Genomic DNA, 25,676 nt, shown 5'->3' on the forward strand with positions numbered 1-25,676 from the left:
TATGCGTGGCCCAAGCTCCAGCTGAGCAGGGAGGCGTGCTCTAGCACCCTGCAGCTTCTGGCCTAGGCCACTGCAGGCATGTGGTTGCATTTCCAGAATCAAAACTGAATGTCTGTTCACTTGCTTATGGGTTCAATCTGCACAGCTTAAACTAACCCGTGAAGATTGAATCGATTCAGCCTCAGACTTCTTGATTGTGTACATAGCCTAGTTGTTTGGAGAGAGAGAAGCTTTCTGGGGGAAATGTTTTTTTCTGAGTCTTGTGGATATCTTTGTTGAGGTTAGGTGTTAGCTATTTGGCTCTGTAATTTAGTATCTGAGGTGCCTACAGTCTTAAGACATCCATCTTTTCATTAATATTAGCATTATTCTCAATTTGTGAAAATAAATTAAGAAAAAATGTTGATCTTTTAAAAATGGTATCCTTAAATAGAAACACACTAGGAATATAGTCAAGCGTCTTACAGTTATGTAAAATAAAACTTTAGAAACGTTCACAGTCCTCACGTCTGGCCATTTGGCTCTTAAGCAAAGAGGGTTTCTATTTACTCTCTCTTCTGGATGGTTGGATGGTGTAAGCCAGTGAAATAGCTTGCTGTGGTACCCTGGGGTGCCTTGAGATCCTTTCAAGGGTGCTGTGCAATGTAAATACTGGTAGGTGGGTAAACACGATTTACAAGATAAACCCAGAGATTTCACATAGTGTGAAAAACATTCTGACCTGTTGTCTTTTGGAGTTCTTTGCCACAGTAGGATAGCTATGTATTTTTACATTTTTAAAAAATGAATTACATAATTTTAATAGCAGAATTTTAATATAAATAGCCTTATGCCAGAACTTCCTCTTGCACAAAAATATGTATCAGTTTCTGATGAAGAAGTGGGCATGATGGGGTCTGTGGCCATAAAAATAGGAAATAATTAAGAGTTGCAGCTCTGATAGGTTTCCTTTTTCACTTAAAAACTAAATTAAGCACAAGCTCTTATTTTAATCTAATCCCACCCACATTTTTGACTATGTGAACGAATGAAAACTAAGAGCTGGCATTTTCTGAGAGGTGCGTTGAGCCAAAAAAGGTTGCAAACCACTGGCATAAACTATGCTGACAGACTGAGTGAGGTGAAGGAGAAACCCCAGTCTGTCTGTTTAATGTTTATCTCTTGACAGGCCCAGTTTTGCAAGGCAGTGTTGTACAGTACCTCCACCTCTGAAATCATAAATATGCTTAAATGAAGACATTGCTTTCATCTCTGGCATCAAATACTGTTGTAACTAAGGGTAGACGGTTTGTGCTAATGTACGGGAGAAGGGAATTTGTTCAAGAATTAAAAATGTTAACAGAACTGAACACACACATTTTTTAAAGCAAAAAGACATGTTTGTCACATCGCTTAATGCACCTCTGGAGCTGCCCTGATATGGTAGTGGTAAGTCTGACGCAAGACCCTGACTAGGAGAGAAATACTGACATAACCGTGTCTGCCTTGCCAAGCTGGTTACAGTAAATGGGCAATTAGCAAACTTGCTGTTACAGACCAAATTTGGCCTCAAAGATGCAGAGCTGTGGAGGAGGGAGTTCGTAAGGCTTGCTGCTCCAGGGGGGGAGAGAAACATAGCTGCTATATCACCATTTGCAAATTTGGCTGGTTTTGTGTGAGGGCAATGGTTTGTGGCCCTGCCTTGCCCCCATAACCCTGCCTGGGACCCCTAATATCTAATACTTTGAAGCAACTCTTATGTGTGGAGAAACAAAAGGCTACAGTTGAAGCAAATGCCATCAAAGAGGCACGGGACAAACCAGGTATATGAGCAGCCTCATCTGCCTCACAAATTCGCATTGGGTGGGATTTGGGGAAAAGCCACAATGTGAGCTGAAGGGCTCACTTTAACTAGGTTGGGCAACATTGTGTGAGTGCAACTTTTGGCTCTATTTTCTTGGCCATCAATCTCATCTGAATGTAAAAATGTTTATTGACTGGGTGCTGAGTGCTGGGGAGGGGTTAATTTGGTCAAGTAAGGTAGCTTAGAGGTTGGCTGGAACCTTTAACAGTTTAAACTTGCAGACCTTTTGCTGTGAAACTCTTGGAACAGGATAATGCTTCGATATCCCACCTGTTCTCTGTTTGTATTTGGGCACTATTTCAAAACTCACATTGGAAAAGTTTATAGGCAAACGTTATAAAAAGTGACAGTCTTAAGTGCTGCTATATTCTAGTTTGGCAACACAAAGCCTTACCTGAAATAACTCACTATTTCCAAACATTACTTTATTATTTCATGACAACCCTTGATGCTGTTATCTTTCTGCAGATGATATTCATAATAAGAGAGAAATGCATAAGGTCCAGCTCAATATTTGAGCAGTCTGTTATTTCCTTGGTTTACTAGTCATTTTCCTTTTAAAGCTGTTGTTAAAATTGGACTTTTATTTTTGTGTTGACAGATTCCATCTATATTTTACGTTAGTAACTGCAAAAGGACCATAGCTAGGGATGGATTCCAAATATGGTTTATCTCTGATCACAGCATGAGCAATCTACTGGATCCAGAAATTTCTGTCCGTTCGATTTTGGGGCTAGTAAGTAAAAGCCCCATTTAATGAAGGGAAGGGAGGTTGAAGAAAGCTATCTTCACCCATGCTGGTATTTTAAAAATGTATATAAAGTCAGTTTTAAAGACCTCTGTGAATTGTTGGCACAGAATAAACTGTAAAAGAAATTTATTCCTGCTAGTACTGTGCAGTGGGGCCTTCACAGCAAACTCTTTGAATCCTTTAAAGTATACGGGTTTACTGTTGGTTTTTAAATTTTACACATTTTCTTTTTTTGGGAAAGGGCGTGAGGCTTTTAGATGCAGGTGGTGGTATTTATTTTCTTATATTAACCCTTTATTGATATAAAACACATGGAGAAATAACTTGTGCTCCATCAAGAGATTTTTTAACCATAATATCTGGCACACAGAACAACTCCAAATTCAAAATCAGAATAGTACTCTGTGATTTTATGAATTGTTAATGTTTCTAAAAATGCTATCTCAAAGGTCTTGCCTAGAAAACTCTGTACTAAACTAAGCTGCATTTTATTTTACAAAAATCTTGTTATGGGAGTGCCAAAAGTGGAGGCAAAGTTGTGGTGAGGAACATTTTGTGCTCGGAAAAAATTGTGAAGGATGTTGGGCTTGCTTTCATGGAGGAAAGTCCAGTGGACCCTTTTGTCCTTAGTTCAGGCAAACTCCCCATGGAAATCCATGGATTTACACCTCTCTAAAATATGTGTAAGGGAGAGAAGAATTATGACCCGTAGGCTTTAAGTCTTTTGGTATACTACGGGGCAGGCAATTATTTTGGGCAGAGGGCTGCTTACTGAGTTTCAGCAAGCCATCGAGGGCTGCATGACAGGCAGCCCAGGGCAGATTAACATTAACTTTCTAAATTTTTTAGGGGCCCTGCAGGCCAGATAGAATGGCCTGGCGGGCCGCATTTTGCCCACCCCTGGTATAGTATGATATTTAAATGCAGAACTGTGTCTGGTTGTTTTACCAATGCTTGTTTTGGCAGAGTGGCAATGCAGCAAGTCTCCATCATTGACCAGTTCAAATTTTGTATTAGCCTCTTCTAGAGAAGACTTGGATGCACAAGGAAAATGCTGTGTCTTGAGGATGAGGGCATCTGCCTCAGGACTCTTCAAGAAAATTTGTTCAGGCTGTGTCCCTTCTTTTACTTCCGACTCCATTTTTGGGAAAGGAAAAATAAAAGAAGGATAGGAGACAGGGGACCATGACATCTTCAGGAAAAATCTCAGTGGGTCCCAGCTCGATATCGAGTCCTCCTTGCTGCTGCTGAGGGCTTAGGACTTTGTGGGTTTTTAATCTCTGCTGCATTTGTTGCTGAAAAAGGAATCGGTTCCAAGTGCGAGAAATCACTGAGGGAGCTGAGAGAGATTCACAGACTTCTTTGTGGGTTTCTCCTCTTTTTGACCATAGCAGCTATGGAGAAATTACAGTTTTAAAGCAGTTTTTTTCTGAGGCAAATTGCTATTAAGATTGTTGAGTAGTCTTTTTCAGTAAGCAAACTGATGGACGAGCTGCATCATTTTGAACTTGTGTACATCTTGAGCTTGATAGCTTCATTCAGTGTTACTGGGCTTATATTCTGCTTAGAGACTATATAAAATAAAAGGTTGAGAGAACAAATTTAATGGAAGAGAGGACTGTGCGTTGGAGCAGAGAGCTGGCAGCACAGAAGACAAAAGTGGAGGCTTTGAAAAGGGTACAGAAGGGCCAGAGAAAAGTAAGGTGTTTTATATTGAGTATAACAAACCCATTTAATCCAGTTTAGGTTTCTGTGTTTTTTGTATTTTCCCCCTTCCCCTCAAATGAATTTTTATGGGAGAAAATATCTGTTCATTTAAATTGCATATGTGAAAGGTAAATTAGCTTGGAGCCGCCCCCCAGTTTTTTTGAGATCTTCAGAGTCTCTGACTCGATTTCATTCATCTGCCTATCTTAGGTTGTTTCACCTAGTAGTAGGAAGCAATTGCCTGTGCTATCTATGTCTTTTGGTAAGCACATAGCTACATCAGTGAAAAGAGGAAGGGCCAGTACTGCTTTGGTGCGGGCTACCTTTGTGATTAACGTCTTGCACATAAAAACTGTTCCATATTTTCATGTTTTCAGTTTTATGAGGCAAGTTGCTGGGAGAATCTGGTAATAGTATATAGATTTTTAAAATTATTTCTATGGATAAAAGGGGCCTTCACTGACTTTTGTTGGAAATTCTCTCCTTTCTTTTCTCTTCCTTCTGTTTCCTCCTTCCTTCCACCTTTGCAGAGCCACCAACCAAATACCAAATCTCTCAGCCAGATGTATATTCAACACTTCCAGGAGAACCACTTGAGTTGCGCTGTCAGTTGAAAGATGCCATCATGATCAGTTGGACTAAAGATGGGGTCCCATTGGGGCCTGACAATAGAACAATGATTATTGGGGAATATTTGCAAATTAAAGATACTACACCAAAAGATTCGGGCCTCTACTCTTGTACAGCTGTTAGGACCTTAGAAAGTGATTCTCTGTACTTCATTGTAAATGTCACAGGTGAGTGAGCTAAATGCAAGCAGTAGCAACATCTTGCATGTGGTAGCATTTTTGAGTACAGAAAGTGCTGCATAAAACGATCCTCTGTCATAACTTGCCTTTCATGGTGTTGATTCATGCTTCCCCTTCAGATTCTGAACTAGAGTAAATCTGCAAATGCTTTACACCAGCTGAAGATGTAATCATGTATTTTATGGCTAAATAGAAATATACACTGTGATGATAAAAAAGCCCATTTTTGTATATATTCAGATTTTTCATGTTGGGAGATATTTATAAATGTCTCCTAGAACTATGCACCCATTGGTACTGATAGCTTTGCATGGGGCTGTGTTGTTACCCTGTGAGACCATTATATCTGATTGGACCTGTTAGGAGAAGAATTGGAGCTAGGGAGAAATAGATTTTTTCTGGAATTAGCAAACTGGCTTTGAAACCGCTATAACAGTTCAGAATCATTAGCCCCTTTTAGTAGCTTTTGTTAAATCTAATCAAAATGGACCCTGTTTAGTGGTCTAACATCTAGAAAACTGGTGCTTATTCCTATAAAATGCATTAAAAGGTTTATTCATCTTTGTGCAGATGCTCTATCATCTGGGGATGATGAAGATGACAATGATGCCTCTGAGGACTTTATGAATGACAACAACCAGAGGAGTAAGTAACAGGCCACTGCTGGAGCTGACTAGTGGGATTCATATACAAAATACCTTCTAACTCTTTGCATTGCTCCTTTTGCTTCTTGGCTGTTATATGCATGTCACATCAAATAACAATAACTTTTCTACCACTTTCTCTGTTTCATGACTCTGAAATACAAAAATCAATTAATAAACTGATACTTTTCTATACCCAGTTTACTAGTCTGTTCTGTCTTGCTCATTTAACTTTTCAGTAGTTTTATTTCTTTCTATGCTTAAGTCCTTTTTGTGATATGGGCTTTTAACCTGTCATCTGTCTAACTTCCTGCTTCTGCATCTGTTTTGACATCTATTAGAGAGAAAAAATCAGACTGAAAATGAGTTAGTTAATGGTGGTTTGGAACTTTTTTGTTTTTAACTGAGCTTTAATTAGTCAAATCCTGCAGTTGTTACTCAGTTTAAAAAAATCCCATTGGAGACTGTAGACAATGGGAGACAATAAGACAGACTTCTGCCTACTAAGGACTTGAAGATTTGGTCCCAAAGAATGCACTCTGGCTGATTAGCAATCCAAAGAAAAACTGATATATTTATGGTAGTTAATTAAGGTGAAAGCAAGTTAAGAATCCTAAACCTATATGGACATTAAACTTCATTCCCTTTAGACTATTTATAGAAATATTAATAGGGTCTAACTGGAGAAGTCACTAGAAAGAAAACGGTAAAGCATGTATTAGTTACTTATTGGTTTCATGGTAAAATGATCAAATCCCTGTGGATTACTGGTAGTGTGTCATTACTTCTACTTTATACAGTCAAGTGATATAAGGCACTCAGTAAACTAATATGAAATGTAATGGTCATTACATTGCAGGTGTCATATACCTAGAAAGTGTAACAGTTAAGTGCTACATTCATTCTTCAGACTGCTTGTAATTAGTTCTTGGTTGGCATATATTCTACGTAGTTGGAGTATTCATTCAGGTGATTAACTACCAGGGTTATTTCAACTGTACTAGTTAGATACTGCCATATATAACTGCCTCTATTCTGAAGCTGTGAAACATTAGATGCTATTTAAAATGATATAAGTTCTTAGCTGACTGTTTGGCCCCTGCCATCTGTTAGTGTGATTAACTCAGTCTGATTCACAGGTGCAGCTTGAAGGGGCTGAGATTAAGCAGCTGTAATGCTGCCTTGACAAAGGAATGTGGTGGCAAGAATAATTGGCAAGTTTGGAAAAGGGACATTGCCTTTAAAAACACATCTATGCAGTACTTGGGAAAACCTCTTTATTCTTAAAACGATGCATGAGGGCAGAATTCCTTGTTGTCTCTTTAGAAGGACACCCATGTTACTGTCCTCTTATTTATTTATTTATTTATTCACACACTAATATTGCTGAGTTAGTAAGTACAGTGCAGCCTTTCAATCTGCACTAAAGCTGGGGAAGAATTGCTGTGAATAAATGAATTTTGGTGACGGGTAGAGCCGGCAAATGGAAAATGCACAGAATAGCATGCTTTGTCTGTTTACTTAACACATGCGACTTACTCATATTTACTCCTCTTCAGAGCAAAAACAAATGTCTAGGCGTATATTTTTGTCACACAAGTGATGCCCTTGTAATATGAGGCTTTGTTATAAGCCACTGCTAATAAATCTTTGCTGAGAGGAGGGTGAAAGGCTCGTGATGATTTTAGGCTGCCATTGATAGATTGTGCAGATTAGCAAGGGTCACTTGTACTCCCCCTGCTCAAAAAGGACGGTCAGTGATGGCTTTTCATATCAAAAACTCTTAACATGGGAGCGGAGGGTAAAGAAGCAGAAACTTTTTAAAGTACGGGGGGATGGCATCCTCAGTCAGACAGACAAGCCAGCACTAGAGTTCTCTCTCTCTCTTTTTTTTTTTTAACAAGGTTTCCACACAGGAGACCTATCTCCAGCTGCAGGCTAGCGGCTTGTTGGCACGGCTCTAAAACCAGGGGTTGAGTGCTCCCACTGCCTATCTCATCCTCACTTTTCTCTGCCATCGATTTATGTTGCCATTAGTGATCAAGGCCCCCAAATCTGGTAGCAGGCAGTGAGATAAAGGGGGGTAGTGATAGCTGTGTTTTTTGCCCCTGGTTTCCAGAGCTGCACCGGTGAAGTAACTCCCGCAAGTGCACTGACAAGTCCTGCTGGCCACAATTAACCCCTTGTATGATGCCACTTAGACAACCCTTCTGTAAGGTAGTGGGACTCTGCCTTAAAGAGTTGAGTCAAGAAAAGGTCCTGAACTTGTCTGGTGAAGCAGCCCTGCCACATAATGAAAGATGCCAATGCAGGGCATGATTGTGGTAGTGCTGCAACTCAGTTTGGCAGTATCAGAGCTGTGTGAACTCTAAGGTTACATTCAGGGTTTGGTACCTTTCAACTTCAGCAAGTTGAACATGGGCTGAAACTAGTGTACCCGGGATCCTCCAACCCTTATGCTTTGTTCCGTGTTCCCTTTTAATATTTTTACCTTGCACCCAAATGCTGTGATTGAGATAAAAAATATGAGTTGAAAAGCAGTTTGAAGATAGCTGCCTGAGGAGTTGGAAGGCTAGAACAAATTTCCCTTTGGAGTGAGATGCTGGTTAGGTTACGGAGATGTTAAGGCTACCTGAGGCTTTCCCACCGGCACTTGATCTCCATGCAAACTTTTGAAGGGATCATACCGTAAACCAAACTTCTGGATTCAGTGTGCACTTGCTGGGTGAGCAGGACCCTGCAGAGCCTTTAGAGCCGATCCTTGGACTGGGCGATGTGGTGCAACCGCCCAGGCCGCCGTTGTCAGCGGGAAGGCCGTGCTCACAGCAATGGGCTTTCCTGCCTCACCGCAGGCAGGAGTAGGGGTGCTCAGCCCAGCTCACGCCGCCACCTCGAGCTTCCTGCCTGGCGCATCATGCCACTCTGCTTTGTCGCTGGACTTTGCCCTGTGCCCCTGCCTGCCTGCAGCAGCACTGCTGACAGTAGAGGGGGGGCAGCATCAGCATCGGGGGGGGGGGTGCAGGGGGGGGAAATTGCAAAACACAAGTTATCTCAGGGCACCATTAAGGCTGGCTCTGGCTGTCCTGTAGCCCTACAGAGGATTAGGTTTTCTAGGTTCCCCTTCCTGGCTCCGGTGAAGGACAGAGGATTATGGCCTTCCTGTGCCTTGTATGCGTTAGGCACAGTATGTTGATCCCACGACCGTGACTCTGTCTGAAATGAAGCAGGGGAGCTCTGGTCAGACCTGCTGACCTCCCTATCATTACAAGTGGACCCTGAAGAACTGCGTGCATTTCCTGAGCTGCATTTTGAACGCTGTAGATCTAAGATAGTTTAACTGATAATTTGCATATAAATTACAGCTGTGTTCATTAAGGGTAAAAAATGATAACTAGGGCCATTTTACATTTGCTGTTGAAAACAAAAGGTCATGCTCTTCAAAGGTTGTTGCTTGTTGATGAAACAATTCTGATAAAGTGCAGCTGGCCTGCCATGTTAATTATGATTTGATGAAACAGGAAATGGCTGCAGTGCCTTTTAGGGGAACTAAACCTTGGCATTCTTAACCCTGCATATGTAGAAATAAAACAAAGCTTTGGGGGGGGGATATTTTTATTTACTGTTTTAAAATGTTTGTTCTTTTTAAAATATTATATATATGACTCTTCAGTTACAAATGTATTTCTTGTGGCCACAGTTTTCTAAGGCAGGTGACTATATTTGTCAGTAAAAGCCTAAATTTTTAAAGGGCATGCAACTCCATTTATAGTTGGTGAGTGGTTTAAGAGTTCAAAAGCTTTGAAAATCAGGCTGACTTCATTTACGGGACTGTGTAGAATTGGGCACCTAAATTTGGCAACTCAATTTGATCATTTTGACCTGTAGGCCCTTTTTAGTGAATGGCATGTACCGAACAGAGCAAAATATGCTGCCTTCTATTTTGATTGTCAGAAAACAATGGAACAAGTTTGTTCCAGGCAGCATCCTGAATGGCTTTTTATTACTTCCAGCTTTTGTTTAAGTGATAGGACATGTGAAAAGTGTGAGTTGATTCTGCCCTAACATGAAGTCCTCCCTTCACAAAATAGCTTTGGCAGCTCAGCCTTCCTCTGTAGTGTGCTAGTGATTTGCCTCCATCTTGTTCTTTAGAGATGCCTCTAGGCGATGCAGGGCTATTCATCCCTAATGCTGAAAATGTAATCACTGTCATTTTCTGCTTGATCGCATTATGATGAATACACCGTTGACACAATGGGAGTTGAAGTGTTCTTGTCACCTTACAGAATTATGTCCTGGCTCCCAACTTGACACTTGATTAGTACATGAATACTACCTGGGATAATCATCCATATGACATGTACACCTGTCTGTTTAGACCTGGACTGGGGTCACTAATTGCCATTGGCTGCTGGGTTATTAGGCTGTTACTAAATTGGACTGAATTGTAAATCAATGAGAGGAACCGAATCTAAGACCAGTGCCATGAGCATCTGCTTCCTCCCTCTCCTCCTTTTAAACCATTTCAGTCCAGCTAAGTTGTTTTATATTGGCCATATAAACCTTTGCTTTAAAGCGGACTATATTTAAACCTTTCGGTGTCCTTATTAAACACCAGAGGATATCCAGAAGGAAAAGCTCTGTCTGTCTATGGAGCAATAACAGTCATAAAAAGGTTCAAACTAATCAAAGATTATGGAGTGGAAACCTGCATGAGGGAGCATCAAAAATTGGATGTCTTGTAGACGTGGTCTTCATTTAAATCTCAGATGCAATTGTACTAGAGAACTTGGGCTATTTTGATGTGATCACTGAAGACGCTGAGTGTCACCAGCTAGAGGTGGTCTGCAGCCAAACTTCACTGTAGCATGTCTCTTGTACTCCTATTTGTTGGGTCCTTTTTTCTTTAAAGCTGGAATGTGAAAATGCTCTAGCAAAATGGTCCTTTGGCTTGTTGTTTTATTTATTTCCATTTTGCGTGTATAGGATTTGCCTGATTAAGTGTAATGTGTTGGCAGTCAAATGCAGAAAGGTCAGTGGGATTTTTTTTTCACTAATGAGAGTTTTAAAAGCAATCAGTAATTTTCACTAGGGCACCCAGTGCTTATGCTGTGATAGTACTCTGAGCTTTAAATAGATGAACCATAGGGCTATGCATTTTCAAATGTCTTGTTAGTAGAGATGGTATGCGATTGGTATAACTTGGAAGAGGAGCCCATGGATTCTTTGGTTCAGCAGAGCTGGTTAAAAACAAACAAGCAAACCAACCCTAAGCCAAAAAACCCACTCATGATGCTTTTACAGCTTGAGGAGTTAAAACAGACAAACCACCATGTTTTTTCTTTGATTTCAAGAAATCACAAAATGAAGATGGATGCCACAAGTCTGGAAATATTGCTGCCTCCCCCAGCCCGGTGAAAAATCAAGGCTCATCATTTTAATATGAGATGCTTCACCTACTACTCTCTTAAAAAATATTGACAATCAGGCTTTGTTTTAGGGACTTTGTTTTCCCAACTGAAGTTTGGATCCTGTCAGTAGTGGTTCCGAAGTCCCTGGGGGAAGTGTTCTGCAGATGGTTTTGGTCCTATACGAGGAAAAGCTTTGAAACTTCCTTCATGGCAATCTGGAGGGGATCATGAGGAATACAGATATGGGGGTCCTGTGGCCATCACCAGCCAGTTGGTCCTATGCTCGCATTGTATGCCTGAGTCAGTGCATGCCATGGACATGACCATTGCACGCGTGAGCTGCGAAGCTGATGGCAAGGGTACAGAGATGGAGCTCTGTGCCCAGGGCAGCTGTGGGGCATGATCATGCAATCAACAGCAATGGCTGCTTTTACATCTCCTCACCAAGGTGTTGCCTGGGGCTGCTGCCCTGCTTTCCCTCCTTTGGTTATGTTACTGCTGCTGAGTTGGTGCTCTGCAATTAATAGGGAGAATATCCCTATTAATTGCTTAGGGATATGCTTAGGTGGATGAGCAGTTGGATCACTTGTGCATTTTCAGTTTGCTGGGCTCCTAGATTAGGCCCAATGACCATATTTGCTTGGTTATGTTGCACTGCCTTATGGAATATGTATAATATTCTTTTTAGGTATTCCCACTTTCATGTAACTCTGTGTTTGATTTTGTTAGTGCCTTTTTTTTTTTTTTTTTGCTAGATGCAGTTAATTCCTTTCCCTCCCATTTCATTTTGTTGAAGGAGACTTTGTTCAGTTAGCGTAACCCTGATTTTTAGAAAAGATTGAAGCTTTCCACTGCATCCCTATTTACTTTGGATCATTTAACAATTTCTTGTTGCAGTTTAATTTTAAATATTTATAAGTTACCCGATTTTTATGTTTTGGCTACATGTGTGCATTTGCTTTGCTTTTCTAGTTCATTAATTTTAACACTAATTGCTTCTTTGGGCTAAAACAAAAAAATCACTTATCGTTTTTTAGCATCATTTTATGGCCTGCTGGAATGTTTTCTTTTGCAGGGGGAGCTGGGGGGGGGGTTGTTAAAGGATTTATTCTTGTATTTCTGTTCAGCTGTATTTTTTTTTATATGAAGCGGGGGTGGGTTTCAGGATTTCTGAGTTTACACTGATTGTAAGAACTGCTATAAATATTTGAACAACGGAAGAGTTTATTTATAGTGGAGTGCTAGGCTGCTAATGAAGGAAATGAAACAGGGCTGAGAGAAGTAAAGTTATTTTCTGGATTCCCTCTAGTCCTAAAAATTCCACCCTAATCTGATTTAGTTCAGGAAGAAGCCATTGTAAAAGAAATTAATGTTTCCTACTGGTAAACAGATCTTGATTCTACTTTTTTTTAAACAGGTAAGGAGGTTCAGTTAAAACTGAGTTATGAAACTACTCTGCAGTTCAGCTCAAGTAGCACTGTCTGTTGGAAAGGACCAGGCCAAAATACTAGACTATGTTTAGTGTCATTCATAAATGGACTGCCCTGATAGAGCTCTATGGGGAAATTTGTATTCTTGGCTCATCTAGTTAATGCTAATAGATCTTCATGGATCAGGGGTATAGAGTATTCTTTAAATATGTTCCAGACCTGGCATTCAGAGGGTAAAAACCAACTGAAAACTCCAGTTCCTGTTTTACCATGATTATAATTTTGGGAAGTGACATATTAGAGAGAGAAGAGAAAGAGAACAGCAGTTCTTTTATATGTACACGCACACACGGATGCACACATATATTTATCTCTCTGGACTGCAGTCCAAAAGGGATGTATGATATCTAATCATCTGTTTGAGCATGCAGCAACAGTAACTATAGCTGTGAATGTAGGCTCACAAATGTATGTTTAATTTGTACAGCTGTGTTGGGCTTCCCTGTCCACTGAATATTTGGGGTTTTGATGCGCTTCAGTAGTGAAAAAATCTAGAGGTTGAATTTACAGGGTTATTTTTAAGTGACCTTCCATACGTATGGTGCTAAATTGGCCAATAGCTCCATCCACGTACAGCTAAACAGCCAGGCTCCGTATTTTTATTTTATTTTTCCACAATAATGCATACTTTTTCTCGATGTCGTCCAACTCCTCTCTGAGTCAATATTGGAGATTACCGCTCTGCTAGCTATCTTCACCAAGATGAGAGAGGATGTTGTTGGATAGGGTCTGTATATTTGGATTTGGCTGTGTGAATCATTCACGCACCTAGGTCTGTTTTGATGATTCCAGTTATGAGAGGTACTGTTCATAGAGTGTACATAGTCATAATGCAGAAATGAACAGGGTCTAAACTTACTTCCCTTTTTAATCTCTTGCAGTGCCTTCGGCTCAGTGATGTAAATTAAAATACGGTTTTCCTCTGGCCCTGCATTTAACTAATATTTATAGCTTTAATTTGGACTTTGATACTTTTTGATCATATTTATTATTCTTAGTCTTCCATGTTGTTTTGATGGTAGAAAGACAAAAAAGTCTCCTGACAGAACGAAGAAAATGATTCAATGCAGGCTAGGAGATATTGTACAGATTTGTATAAATATTTTTAAATAATCTGCTGTATAAATATTTCTCAAAGCAAAATGCCTCCAACAGAAGCTTCTGGTCTGTATGTCTAGTTTGGTTTACACCATCATGTACATACTATTTATTCTAGCATCATTGAGGTATGTTGTGAAAGGACTCACAATTTTTACTCTTTACCTTGGTATTTCATAATTTAGAATTTAACCTTTGTATGGTTTCATAACAAATTGATGGGGAATAAAATTGTGTTGCACGGATGGACATACTTTTTTCAATGGTAAATATGTCCAATTATATTTTGGAAGAAAACATGTAAAAACAGCTACCTCTAAGTGATGGGCTTTAACTAAAAGTTAAAGGAAAAATATACAGGGAAAATGTTGGTGCTCTACCTTAAGACAGGGTCTTACATCTGAAGTGCTTTTAGAAGAAGGCTTTCTGTGGATTTGAAAAGAACAGCATGTATGCACTCAAGTTACAGTCACTACTTAATGCCATTGCTGTACATGTGTGTGGCAGACTTGTCTCTCTCTAATGGACACTACAGAATTTGGGCAATATTTTTAGGAAATATCCCAGCCTGAAAAACCCGGAATTTGGGGGCATTTCTGAATTCCAGATGCCATTCAATATTTGCCGAATGACTACCTTCCTTATAATTAACCAGCTCAAACCTTAGGTTTTAGTGTTCCTCAGCATTGAATTATTTCAGTTAAATTAGTTTTTATTGTACTTTACTGTCTTTGTCTCATCATGCAATGGCCTTCTGGGTTGACAGCATGTAGCATGTCCTCTTAAAAATATATATTTTAAGGTTTGAAACTTGAATACTAGAAAATGGGTTTAAGAAGTCAATTAACTCGATGCCTGCCTTACAGTTTGTCTTCCTGCTCTTTGGTTAAGACTTCATAAACATGTTTCCACTGTAAATACTTTATTAGTAGTTCTCATATAAACTGATGAATATTACTGTTTGTACAGTGCCTTCATAACAGGAATTATGTTAACAGTTCCTTAGACTCTGCTGTCTAATAAGCAAATACATTCATCTTCATTTTTAACAGATAGGGAAACTGTTTTATATAGGCTCAATACTCTCTCTCTCTCATATAAAGCCTTTTCATTTTGGGTACCTAAAATGCGGTATCTGATTTCTAAGTGTATGGAGCAGTAACTCCATGTGAAGTCAAAAGCAACTGTGAATGTTGGGGTCCTGTGAAAATCAAGCCCTACAGTTCCTCAGTCACTCTGATCAGTTTTGTGCTAAGTGACTTGTGTAAGTCCAGTGAGTCTTTTGCCATGGTGAGGTTACAATGTGTGACTCCTCATCATGTGCTAACTCTAAGCCACCCAATAATTCATATAAAGCCTCAGGACAATGGGTGGGCTTGATAAGAAAACTCACTACCACTTATAGAGCTTGCTTTTATATGTTTGTTTATTTTTCTGTATTTATTTCTGGAAATAGGAGCACCGTACTGGACACATACTGACAAAATGGAGAAAAGGTTACATGCAGTCCCAGCGGCTAACACTGTTAAGTTTCGTTGTCCAGCGATGGGAAACCCAACACCAAGCATGCGGTGGTTGAAAAACGGAAAAGAATTTAAGCAAGAACATCGCATTGGCGGATATAAGGTCAGATTCCACTTTGTTATATTGTTAATTCTCATTCATCATCTCATGATCTTGAGTCTACTGAATGCTATAGAAAGGCTGTCAACAGGCATGTCTACACATGTGCTTTAATGTGCATTAGCCTATTTATAATCCGCATTAAAGCATCACAAAAAACCCTTTACAATAGGCAAATACCCTTTTTTTTTTTTTAGTACCTCACAGTGGAGATACTAAATTTAATGCACATTAGCAAAAGTGCATTAATGAACTTCGGATTGGATATAGAAACAGATAAAGTAATTAAAGATGGTTCTTTCACCTTGTGTTCTTTCATGAAATCATTTTCTTCTTCTTTTGGCTAGTATTGGACTTGCAAACTGTGTTCTAATTCCATGCCAAATACAAACTCATTGAATATAGATTAGGTGAAGATATATATGAAGACCTAGCTGGAAAGCTGAATGAAGCCTAACTTTATAAAACTGAAGGTGGTGGGATGGGGTTTCTGATTTTATTATTTTTTATTTTTTAAACGTGATATTTTAGCAGTTAAAGCTTTCTTTTGTAACAAGCTGGGATATTCACCTCTCTGATTAAATACAACAATTGTGTACTTTATTACAAGGAGTTTAATAAAGGAGGTTCGGAAGTCAAAAGTTGTTATTTTCTACCGAGTTTATGGCCTGTGAAACTGAAATGGGAGGCAGAGTTTGGAAGAAAGTAGCAGCAATTATTTGTCAGGGTTTGTTTGAATTTTAAATAGCTTCAGATTAAAAGTTTCAGCTCAAACTAGGAGTTACTGATTAAATGGGAGGTTTATGGAGGCCAGTTGATGCACTGGGTTACTGCAATAAGCTTTAACCTCTTGGTGTCTACTTAGGTCAGGCCCTAAGTTAGAATTTAGTTATCTTATCCGAGCTCTGGTTAGACATGGATTTGTTGATACATTTGTTCCTAAGTGAAGGTTGAGAGCAAACAACTACTTAAGTGTTGTCATTCCCATATTGCCCAAGGGCTCTATGCTAGCTCTAAGCCAGCTTGGCCTCTACAGGAGCGATGTACTCTGGCTTCCTTGACTGGAACTTCCTATAAGGGGGAAAGAGTTCTCTCGACTGTACAGGGGCAACATCCTACTAATAAGTTATTTCAGACTTCGGACTAAATCTACAACACTGGGACCACTTGAGCTCCTGAAGGAGTGGAGGGAGTGCAGATGGAAGTTGTATTTCTCAATAATCTTTTACCAATATTAGAAGCCACAACCCCTTGCAAAGTTGTGATCTGCACACAAAAGTAGATGGGAACACAGGAGGAGTCATTATGGGCATATACATGGTGGATGTCAAGGAGTTTGCTTCTCTTTAACACAATCTGCATCTAATTCATGTCAGTATCTCTGGAAAAGCATCAGAGGATTGCTTTGATTAGAAAATATTACTATGGTTTCAAAGCTTTGCTTTAGCATGCAGTTACATTGCTTCATATTTTACAGTAAAGTAAAAGGGATTGTGTTGGTTTTGACCATCCTTAATCTGTACCTTACACTGTTGAATTTTAATTTGAGGAACCCTAATCACATTGCACGTATGCAAGAGAGAATGAAGTGACTTGTCTGAGCTGACTGGGCGAGTTCGCTTAGGAGCCAAAGCTGAAACGCAAGAGCAGGGATGGCCTCTTCCCTGTTCTAATGATGCTACTTAAGTGCTCCCCTACTCACTTTTGATAGTTACCTCCTTCTATTCCTTTTGCTTTACCTGCCTCAGTTATTAAGATGTAGTGTTTTAAGGGCCTCACCAAAGCAAGCACTCTCTTTGGCTCTCATGCTGTTGACTCAAATCCTCCCTATTAAAATGTGTTTTCCAGGGCTAAGGAGGGCAAGCTTCAGGCTCTCCTTTTCCTTTTCTAACCAGATTTACTGTAGAAAGTGTCAATTTTTCCGACATTTGTGTTTGGACAGAGTAAAGCCCAGAAATTTTTCCCAAACAGACATTAATTATCTAAGTAGACTTTTCCATGTCTTTGCTTACTCCATAAATTGTTGTTGCTTATGTACACCTGGCAACATCCTCTGCCTTTCATAACACAAGAGTGTTAATGAAATGGCTACAATTCAGTGGTTTACACCTTGCTAGAGTTGTTAGGAAAAAATGAAGCCAATTAAAAAACAACTAATCCTGTCCTGGAATACAGTAGTAGCTGTTTTCAGTACTAATGGGGCCATTGTTTAAACACTTTACAGCTCATGTCAGGGACACACAGATCCTGAAATCATTCTGTGGTGCAGAGTGAAGATAGTGGAGCTGGCTATATATGAATTACTTTTGCTAGCAGGGTAAATGAGCCTGAAGCTCTTTGCTGTGTCTGATATCCAAGTTAGCTCATTCAGAACCAGCTCTGGTATTTTTATGCTGTACTAAGCATACCCTTACATTGGGTAAATTTGTATGTAAGTTGCACGTACAGAGCTCAGGAGAAAATGAAGGAAATTGCAAATATACTTTCTAAAGCTAGGAAGATAAGGTGCAATATATATTAAATCATGATATCCTATCTTAAGATAGGAAAACAGGGTTTTTTGTGTGTGTTTCTCATTGCAAATGTATTTTGAAATCATTTGGAGGCACTGATTTACCATTCCCATCCTTCAATAAATGCAATTTTTACTTTTGATAACTACTTTTATCTCAGCTTCTCTTGGTTTTCTGAGTAAATACATGGACTACCTCTTGCTTAAGTGTCACTGAGTAAGAATAAATGTTACAATATGAAGTCCTCAAAACTCTGGCGGGTTTTGTTTCTAAGCAGTTCAAAAGGGAAAGAAAACATTTTGAAAGCTGTGTAGGTTGTAGCCATGTCCATCTAAGGACATAGGCAGACAAGGTTCTTTGGGTGAATCTGATATCTTTTTGAAAGTTGTGGATCTTTTTAGATGGGTTAATTTCCGGCTAGATTTAGCAGCACCTTGTATTGAGTTTTGTAAATTGTATTGAATGCCAGGATGAAAAATATATGTTACATGTTTCTACTTTGGAATTTAATATTAAGGGTGCCCAGTATTCAAGGACTCAATGGTCAGGACAGGACTTTCACAGGTTCATTGTTGCCAGTTGAAATTGCATTCAGTGCCTAATGCTCTTGGAAGAGCCAGTTACACAGCTATAAAGAGCAAACCAGAGGAAGGAAAACACAACATTGTTCACTAATCCTTCAGCCACCTCTGTATCTCTCTTTCTCTCTTGAACTAAGGAATCTATTGCTTTCTTTTAGCTCTCTCTTATCACAATCAGATAGCAGCCTACAGCACTTTGTCCCTTTGATTGTGGGCTGGGGAGAGTCGATTTTCATTCAGATGGATAGCAGAATGGGTGCTTGTGAAGAGAGGTAGACTCCAGAAGGAATTCCTCCTCAGTGACTAATTCTGCCTTTTTAAATTCCTGGAAATTGAAACTTGTATGTTTTCAGGATATATTCAAGAGTTCACGTATCAAAGAAAAATGGACCCTTTTATACTTCTCCAAGCCTTTTTGTTCTCTTCTGTCGCCTCTAAAATGACTGTAATATTTGCAAGGTCACTTGAAAAGATTTTATAATTTTTCACTGTGTACCTTACACACCCTTTAAGAGGTCACAAGCTCTTCACATGTCTGTACACCACCCAGAAAACAAATTTACATCTTTCAGTTGCTACTGCATTAACAGGTGTTTGTTTCCACCCCTCTGAGTTTTTTTTGATGAGCTGCATCCCTGCAACCTCACCTCTCCTCTCCCTTCCCGTAAATAAAGGATAAACGAAGAGTTTATGAGTTTGTCAGTCTGATTCTGTGAAAGCCCTCTGAACCAGTTAGTTTCTACCGTGCCTGACCCACATTATACCATCTCAATTTCTCATACAGCACTGTGCTCATTTGGGATCAGCCTCCGTTCACTTTGCATTTTGGTTTTAATCTCTATATTTGAAACCTCCCACCCAAATGTTTCTAGGATATAAATGTCAACCCAAACCCTTATTTACCAATGCAAATTTATCATGGGTGGAATGACACCCTTGGAAATCTGGGTCTGTAGTTTTGTGTCATAGGCTCATTTCTGCTTGATACTCGCCTGCATTCACATCCGGTATGTGGGGATAATGACATCATCTTGCAGAAGTCTGGCTGATGATCAAGCAGGGTCTAAAAAATGTTATGTAACAGAGTTGCCCCAACTGTGGGGCAGCTCTAGCCCAGTAATGGGTTGCGACTAGAATTTGGCAAAACCTCTTTAGAGAACAAGTTTTGCTTTTTTTTTTTTTTTTTTTGGCTGGATTTTTTTTTTTTTCTTAAATAGAAAATTTGTCTTCCCCCCTCCCCCCACCCAGTCTATCCATACAGGGCAAGAGAAATCTCATAAAGAATATAGAATTTGTCTTTGTGAACAATTTTAAGTGTTTGTTCACTATGGTTGTCTTTTTCTTCCCTTCTCCATTTTGGTCAGTTGGTGGGTGATTTTTGTCAAGGGAAAGAGAGAGCATTTTACATGATACTTTCATTGTTTTAGGGCTCCTGGGCTTCCTGCATATTTTTTTTTTTACTTTTTAATGCATTGTAGCCTGGTTTTGTGGTAGTAATCTTCATTTTAACGATAGGACTGGTCAAAATGTTTCTCTGGAAACTGATTTTAGATGGGAAATTGAAACACTGGCCAAACAACGTTTTTGTGAAGTATTAGGTTTCTTTAAAAAAGTGATGTTTCTTTCAAGAAACAAAGTATCCACAAACAGAAAAGATTCTGATTTGGGATTGCTGCCCACAGGGTCTCGAGTGATTTTTGTAGTTGGGCTTTTACTTGCTTACATTCTTCCTTATGAGCTGGGGTCACCAACTAGAATATATAACCTACAGTGTATGGTGGGGTACTCTATGCACTAGGCTGCCTGAGCAAGAAGAGAGACTGGTGCTGTATGAGAAACGGGAACCAGGCTCATGAAGAGAGTGGGGCATTAAACACTTGAATGAGGAGACGCAATTTTTTTAATAGACTTTTTCACCTTTTAGCCAAATATTTGATTTTTTTTTTTTCTTTGCCCCTGTCCCCTGCTGAAATGTCAAAACTTTCTGCTGAAGAAAGAATCCCACTTTTCTGACCAGCTCTCTCCCTACTTTTTGGTTCTGTCAGTCTGGAAACAGTTTAGACAACCTAGTAGTGTAGATAGTGGTTAGTTGGTAGGATTCTGTTTAAAAAACTGAATTTACTGGCTAGGAATATTAGCATAGCAAGAAAAAAATAGCTGTTGGGATAGGCAAAATAGCCCCTCATTTAATTAGGCTGAATATCTTTTGTAGTCGTTAAAGATTTCTTAAATTTTATTTTCACATTAATGATAGTTTCAGAGAAAGTAGGGGAAAGTGCAACCTAATAAAAACTCCAGTGCATAGAAAGAAAAATAATTATATTCAACACGTATACTGCAAAACATAGACCTATAAACAGTTAATACTAAGAATGCAAAAAACCAAGATGATGCTTAATAAGCATAATAGCATAATAAGCATAATAGTAGATTGCACATTAAATATCAGCTTGAAGTAAAGTTACATGTCGAACACATTTTATACCAGTGATAGGATAATCCTTTTATATTTGGAATACTGTATGCCCTTGGGATAAGGGAGCGACACATTGAAAGGGATATAGTAAAGAACAAAAAAGCCAGTTATGGTCTTGGCACCTGTTGGCATGTTTTAAAATAACTTTAAGGGATTTGACATAAAGTAGGGCTTTGGGGACAGATCACTAGATTATAGCAGGCAGGATAAAAACGGACAAGAAAGCATTAAATTGGAAAGGAAGAAAACGTACCTAACATTTGAAAATCATTGCCGTTGCTCCTGCATAGGCTCCCTGCGCACTGGCACCCCCTCATTTAAATAGTAAACAATAAATAAATGCTACGGGCATCCATAGCAATTACTTATTTTTATTGCAAGAGACTTAAGTTGTGGGTCTCAGAAGATACTATTTCCATGACATATGTGGTATGAGAGAGGAATTTCCACTGTTGCTTTTTAATATTAACTTCGGATATGTCCACAGTGAGCTATCTTATCAAACGTTATCTCCTTGATTACCTTCTTCCCAAATGAATTACTTCAGTAGCTGTTATTTTTGCTAAACTACAATACCATATTTACTTGAATAGGAGACGACTCTGAATATGACCCCCCCCCATAATTAGATTCTATATATGGGAAAAATTATAAATTTATTACAATTTTCTAGATATAAACCCTGATCATTGGAGTTATGCCTTGAATTTGTCCCCCTCCCACTGTTACAGCAAGAAAATTAATTTGGGGTATTAAGTAGTTCCTTTATCTTCTGTCACCCAACTTCTTCCCTCTGCAGCTTCCCCTCCTCCCCCCACCACCTTCTTGTTAGATCCTGCTCTCCCTGAACACGTAAGTGAAAACACTGACCTTGAAATAAGTGTACGTGCATATAGTACCCATAGACTTAGTTCATCTATAACTGATACATTTTTACCTTTTCTGACGTGGCAAGTTTTAGCAAAGGTACTCTGGAAATGCAATTTTAAGGAACACATTTGTATCTGCTTATAGTTTTATAATATATTTCATGTTCCAGGTGAAATTAGCCAAATCAGTTCCAAATCATATTGAATGAGAACTCATTTGTTGCAAACCCCACTGAGTGAGCAGGCAGAACTCAATCATTCTAAACACGTATGATGCTACAACCAGTGAGCATCCTCTGTCCCAGACCTATTACCAGGGAACTTCAGATGCTTCCAAAACCATTGCCTATGTGCAGACCCTGGTGGTCTCGGAGTTCAGATGCCCTCAGGTGCTATAGACAAGCATTCTCCATCCCGAACACTTTAGTTTGCGACTTCAGATACTCCCTAAACTTGATCTTAGCCCACAAGAGGCTGAGAAGTGATAGGAGTGGGGTTTTTATTATTAAATTTTCCGTATTCAAAGCCAAATTAGCCAAAACAAATTCCAAATCCAAGAGTCAGCCCAGAACCATAATTGGCCCTATTACTGGCAAACATCCTCCACCCCCATCCGGGGCTTCAGATGGTTCCAAAACCTTTGGCGGGCATCCTACTTGCAGGCCCAAGCCTGGAGGCTTGTGGTTTGGATGCCCCTGAGTTTTGCTTCCTTCAACCGTAAGGCCCCAAGGGCAAGCCAGGGAGGAGTTTCCCATTTCTATAAAGTGGGCTTAAAGCCAAGACCTTTCCACTCCAACAGCTAAGTGGGAGGCTTACTGTACATTACCTTGGCAGGTACTATCCCCATGATAGGATAGTGGTCTTGCCTGGTGTGGCTAGGAAGACTGTTTCTGTTGTCACAGTGTTTCCCTTGCCAGGTGAACACAGGCTACACTTGATCTGAGCCTTCAAGAGGCCGAGAAGTAACAGTTAGTACAAACGGCATGATATTAGTTCACAACTGAGGCTCATAATTTACCAAACAGTTCATTGTACTGGATGCCATCAGAGTCAATAGCATTTCAAGCCAGGGTGACCCCATACACATACTGAAAAGTGCTGGGCTGTGTGTGTACTCCAGATACTGGAACCAGGTGTTCTTGTTATGAGTCCTGGGATCCTCCAAAATGTATATGCAGATGAGGTGCAGGGCAACCTGGTTTAGTTTCAATCTCATGAAAGGTGGGACCGCACTAATCATATGCAACAGTCTGAGAGAGTGGGTGACAGAGGGATTCTGGGTGAACTGTTTGGGGCCCTGTTTGATGATGTTTGCTAGACATTTAGAGCCAGTGAAGACATGGGAATCATAGAGAATAGGTCAAGTGTTTTATAATCGTACTCAGTGTTGGCTGCATTCAATCCACTTCATAGTTGGTTTCCATTATTGAGCATATGTTGCTTTTGGAAGCAGTTTAATAATAGACAGTATATTTAAGGAGGTTTCCTTGTGTGTAAATAAGAGATGAGGGGCTTTCCCCCACATGCTTATGGTATATCCCTCCTGTTTTGCTCTCAGACAGGCTGAAAACACTATATTGTAAGAAACAGTCCAAAAAAATAAACTTGGAAAAACAAAAAGCTGAAATAACTTTCAATGAACCTTCTTCCTGATATAAGTCATAAAGCTGTAAAGCATCCAAAATGCATGGCTATTGCTGCCATCATTCTCTGGCAGTATTACAGCAATATCCACCCCTCCGCAAACACGTAATGTGAAAGTTGCTTTTGCACTGTAAAAATGGAGCATAATATTTATTGCTATACATTCCTTATGCCATGGAATAATTGTAAATATGTAATGTTGCTGCATAACATTTTTATTCATGTAGAAGAAATTAAACACTTTGTATAGAGCCAGTACAAGTCCTGTAAATTGTCTGAATCTGTCTCGTAGTCCATTAAAAGGTGCATAGGCCTTGTGCAGGCTTTCTGCAACAGTTAAATTCCTTTCTTGGGGGCAAATGCTGAGCTGGTTTCATTGCCATGATAGGTTCCAAGTACTTTTCCACTGCTTTGATATGTTAAGCCAAGAGAGCACATATCAGCACTCTATACCCCATGCAGGATTCAACAGAATTTCATAGTAGTTCTGTGGATGGTATTAACAGAGGTTGGTAGTCAGTGGGTTTATGTTCATCATGAATCTTATAGGAAGCTTATAAGAAGTGGAAACTTGGACAGATATCTAGGGAGGAGTATAAGAGCATTGCTTGGGCATGCAGGGATGAAGTCAGGAAGGCCAAAGCACAATTGGAGTTGCAGCTAGCAAAGGATGTGAAGGTTAACAAGAAGGGTTTCTACAAGTATGGTGGTAGCAAGAGGAGGATCAGGGAAAGTGTGGGTCCCTTACTGAATAGGGGAGGCAACCCAGTGACAGGATGCAGAAAAGGCTGAAGTACTCGATGCCTTTTTCACCTCAGTCTTCACAGGCAAGGTCAGCTCCCAGACTACTGCACATGGCAGCACAGTTTGGGGAGGAGGTGAGCAGCCAACAGTGGTGAAAGAACAGTTAGGGACTATATAGAAAAGCTGGACATATACAAATCCATGGGACCACATGGGATGCACCTGAGGGTGTTGAGGGAGTTGGCTGATGAGATTGCAGAGCCACTGGCCATAATTTTTGAAAACTTATGGCTATCAGGAGAGGTCCTGGATGATTGGAGAAGGACAAACATAGTGCCCAAATTTAAGAAAGGGAAAAAGGAGGATCTAGGGAACTACAGACTGGTTGGTCTCACCTCAGTCCCTGGAAAAATCATGAAGCAGATCCTCAAGGAACCCATTTTGAAGCACCTGGAGGAAAAGAAGGTGATTAGGAACAGTCAGCAAGTCATGCTTGACCAACCTGATTGCCTTCAATGATGAAATGACTGGTTTTGTGGATGCAGGGAGACGAGTGGATGTGACATACCTTGATTTTTTTAACAAGACTCTCCCAAGATAAGGTCACCCACAACATTCTTGTAGACAAGCTCAGGAAGTACGGGCTGGATGAATGGACTGTAGGGTGGATATAAAACTGGCTGGAGCATCTGGCTCAGTAGGTAGTAATCAATGGCTCGATCTCTACTTGGCAGCCGGTATCAAGTGGAGTGCCCCTAGGGTCGGTCCTGGAGCTAGTTTTGTTCAATATTTTCATCAATGACCTGGAAGATGGCATAGAGTGTACCCTCAACAAGTTTGCAGATGACACGAAGCTGGGGGAAGTGATAGATATGCTGGAGGGTAGGGCTAAGATTCAGAGTCATCTAGACAAATTGGATGATTGGGCCAAAAGAAATCTCATGAGGTTCAACAAGGGCAAGTGCAAAGTCCTGCACCTCTAAGATGGAGCAATCCCATGCACTGGTACAGACTGGGGGCTGACTGGCTGGGCAGCAGATCTGCAATAAAGGACCTGGGGGTTACAGTGGACAATAAGCTAAATATGAGCCACCAGCGTGTCCTTGTTGCCAAGAAGGCTAACAGTATACTGGGCTGTGTTGGTAGGTGTGTTGCCAGCAGATCAAGGCAAGTGATCATTCCCTTCTCTGCAGCTGGTGAGGCCACATGTGGAGTATTGTGTCCAGTTTTGGGCCCTCCACTACAGAAAGGATGTGGACAGATTGGTGAGAGTCCAGCAAAGGGCAACAGAAGTGGTGAGGAGGCTGAGGGACCTGACTTATGAGAAGAGGCTGAGGGAGCTGGGCTTATTTAGTTTGGAGAAGAGAAGACTATGGGGGGATTCTTCAGCTACCAGAAGGGGGGTTCAAAAGAGGTTGGAGCTAGACTGTTCTCAGTGGTGGCAGATGACAGAACAAAGAGCAATGGTTTCAAGTT

The 25,676-nt window shown here is 40.1% G+C and overlaps 1 protein-coding gene across 12 annotated transcripts in view; it reads left to right on the forward strand.

Annotated features, from left to right (window-relative positions):
- FGFR2 (fibroblast growth factor receptor 2) overlaps window positions 1-25,676 on the forward strand; it is a 135,053-nt gene that overhangs the window by 43,151 nt on the left and 66,226 nt on the right. For 8 of the 12 annotated variants that reach the window (XM_090057917.1, XM_090057923.1, XM_090057916.1 and 5 more), the window contains exons 3-5: window positions 4,832-5,098; window positions 5,681-5,755; window positions 15,207-15,376. In XM_090057917.1, coding sequence (XP_089914043.1) covers window positions 4,832-5,098; window positions 5,681-5,755; window positions 15,207-15,376 — 512 coding nt within the window. The remainder of the gene's footprint in view (window positions 1-4,831; window positions 5,099-5,680; window positions 5,756-15,206; window positions 15,377-25,676) is intronic. The other 4 variants (XM_090057925.1, XM_090057926.1, XM_090057927.1 and 1 more) reach the window with 1 other exon arrangement.

The sequence above is a fragment of the Crocodylus siamensis genome, chromosome 7 (genome assembly GCF_052110815.1).
Source record: "Crocodylus siamensis isolate JL-2025a chromosome 7, ASM5211081v1, whole genome shotgun sequence".
Classification (NCBI taxonomy): Eukaryota; Metazoa; Chordata; order Crocodylia; family Crocodylidae; genus Crocodylus; species Crocodylus siamensis.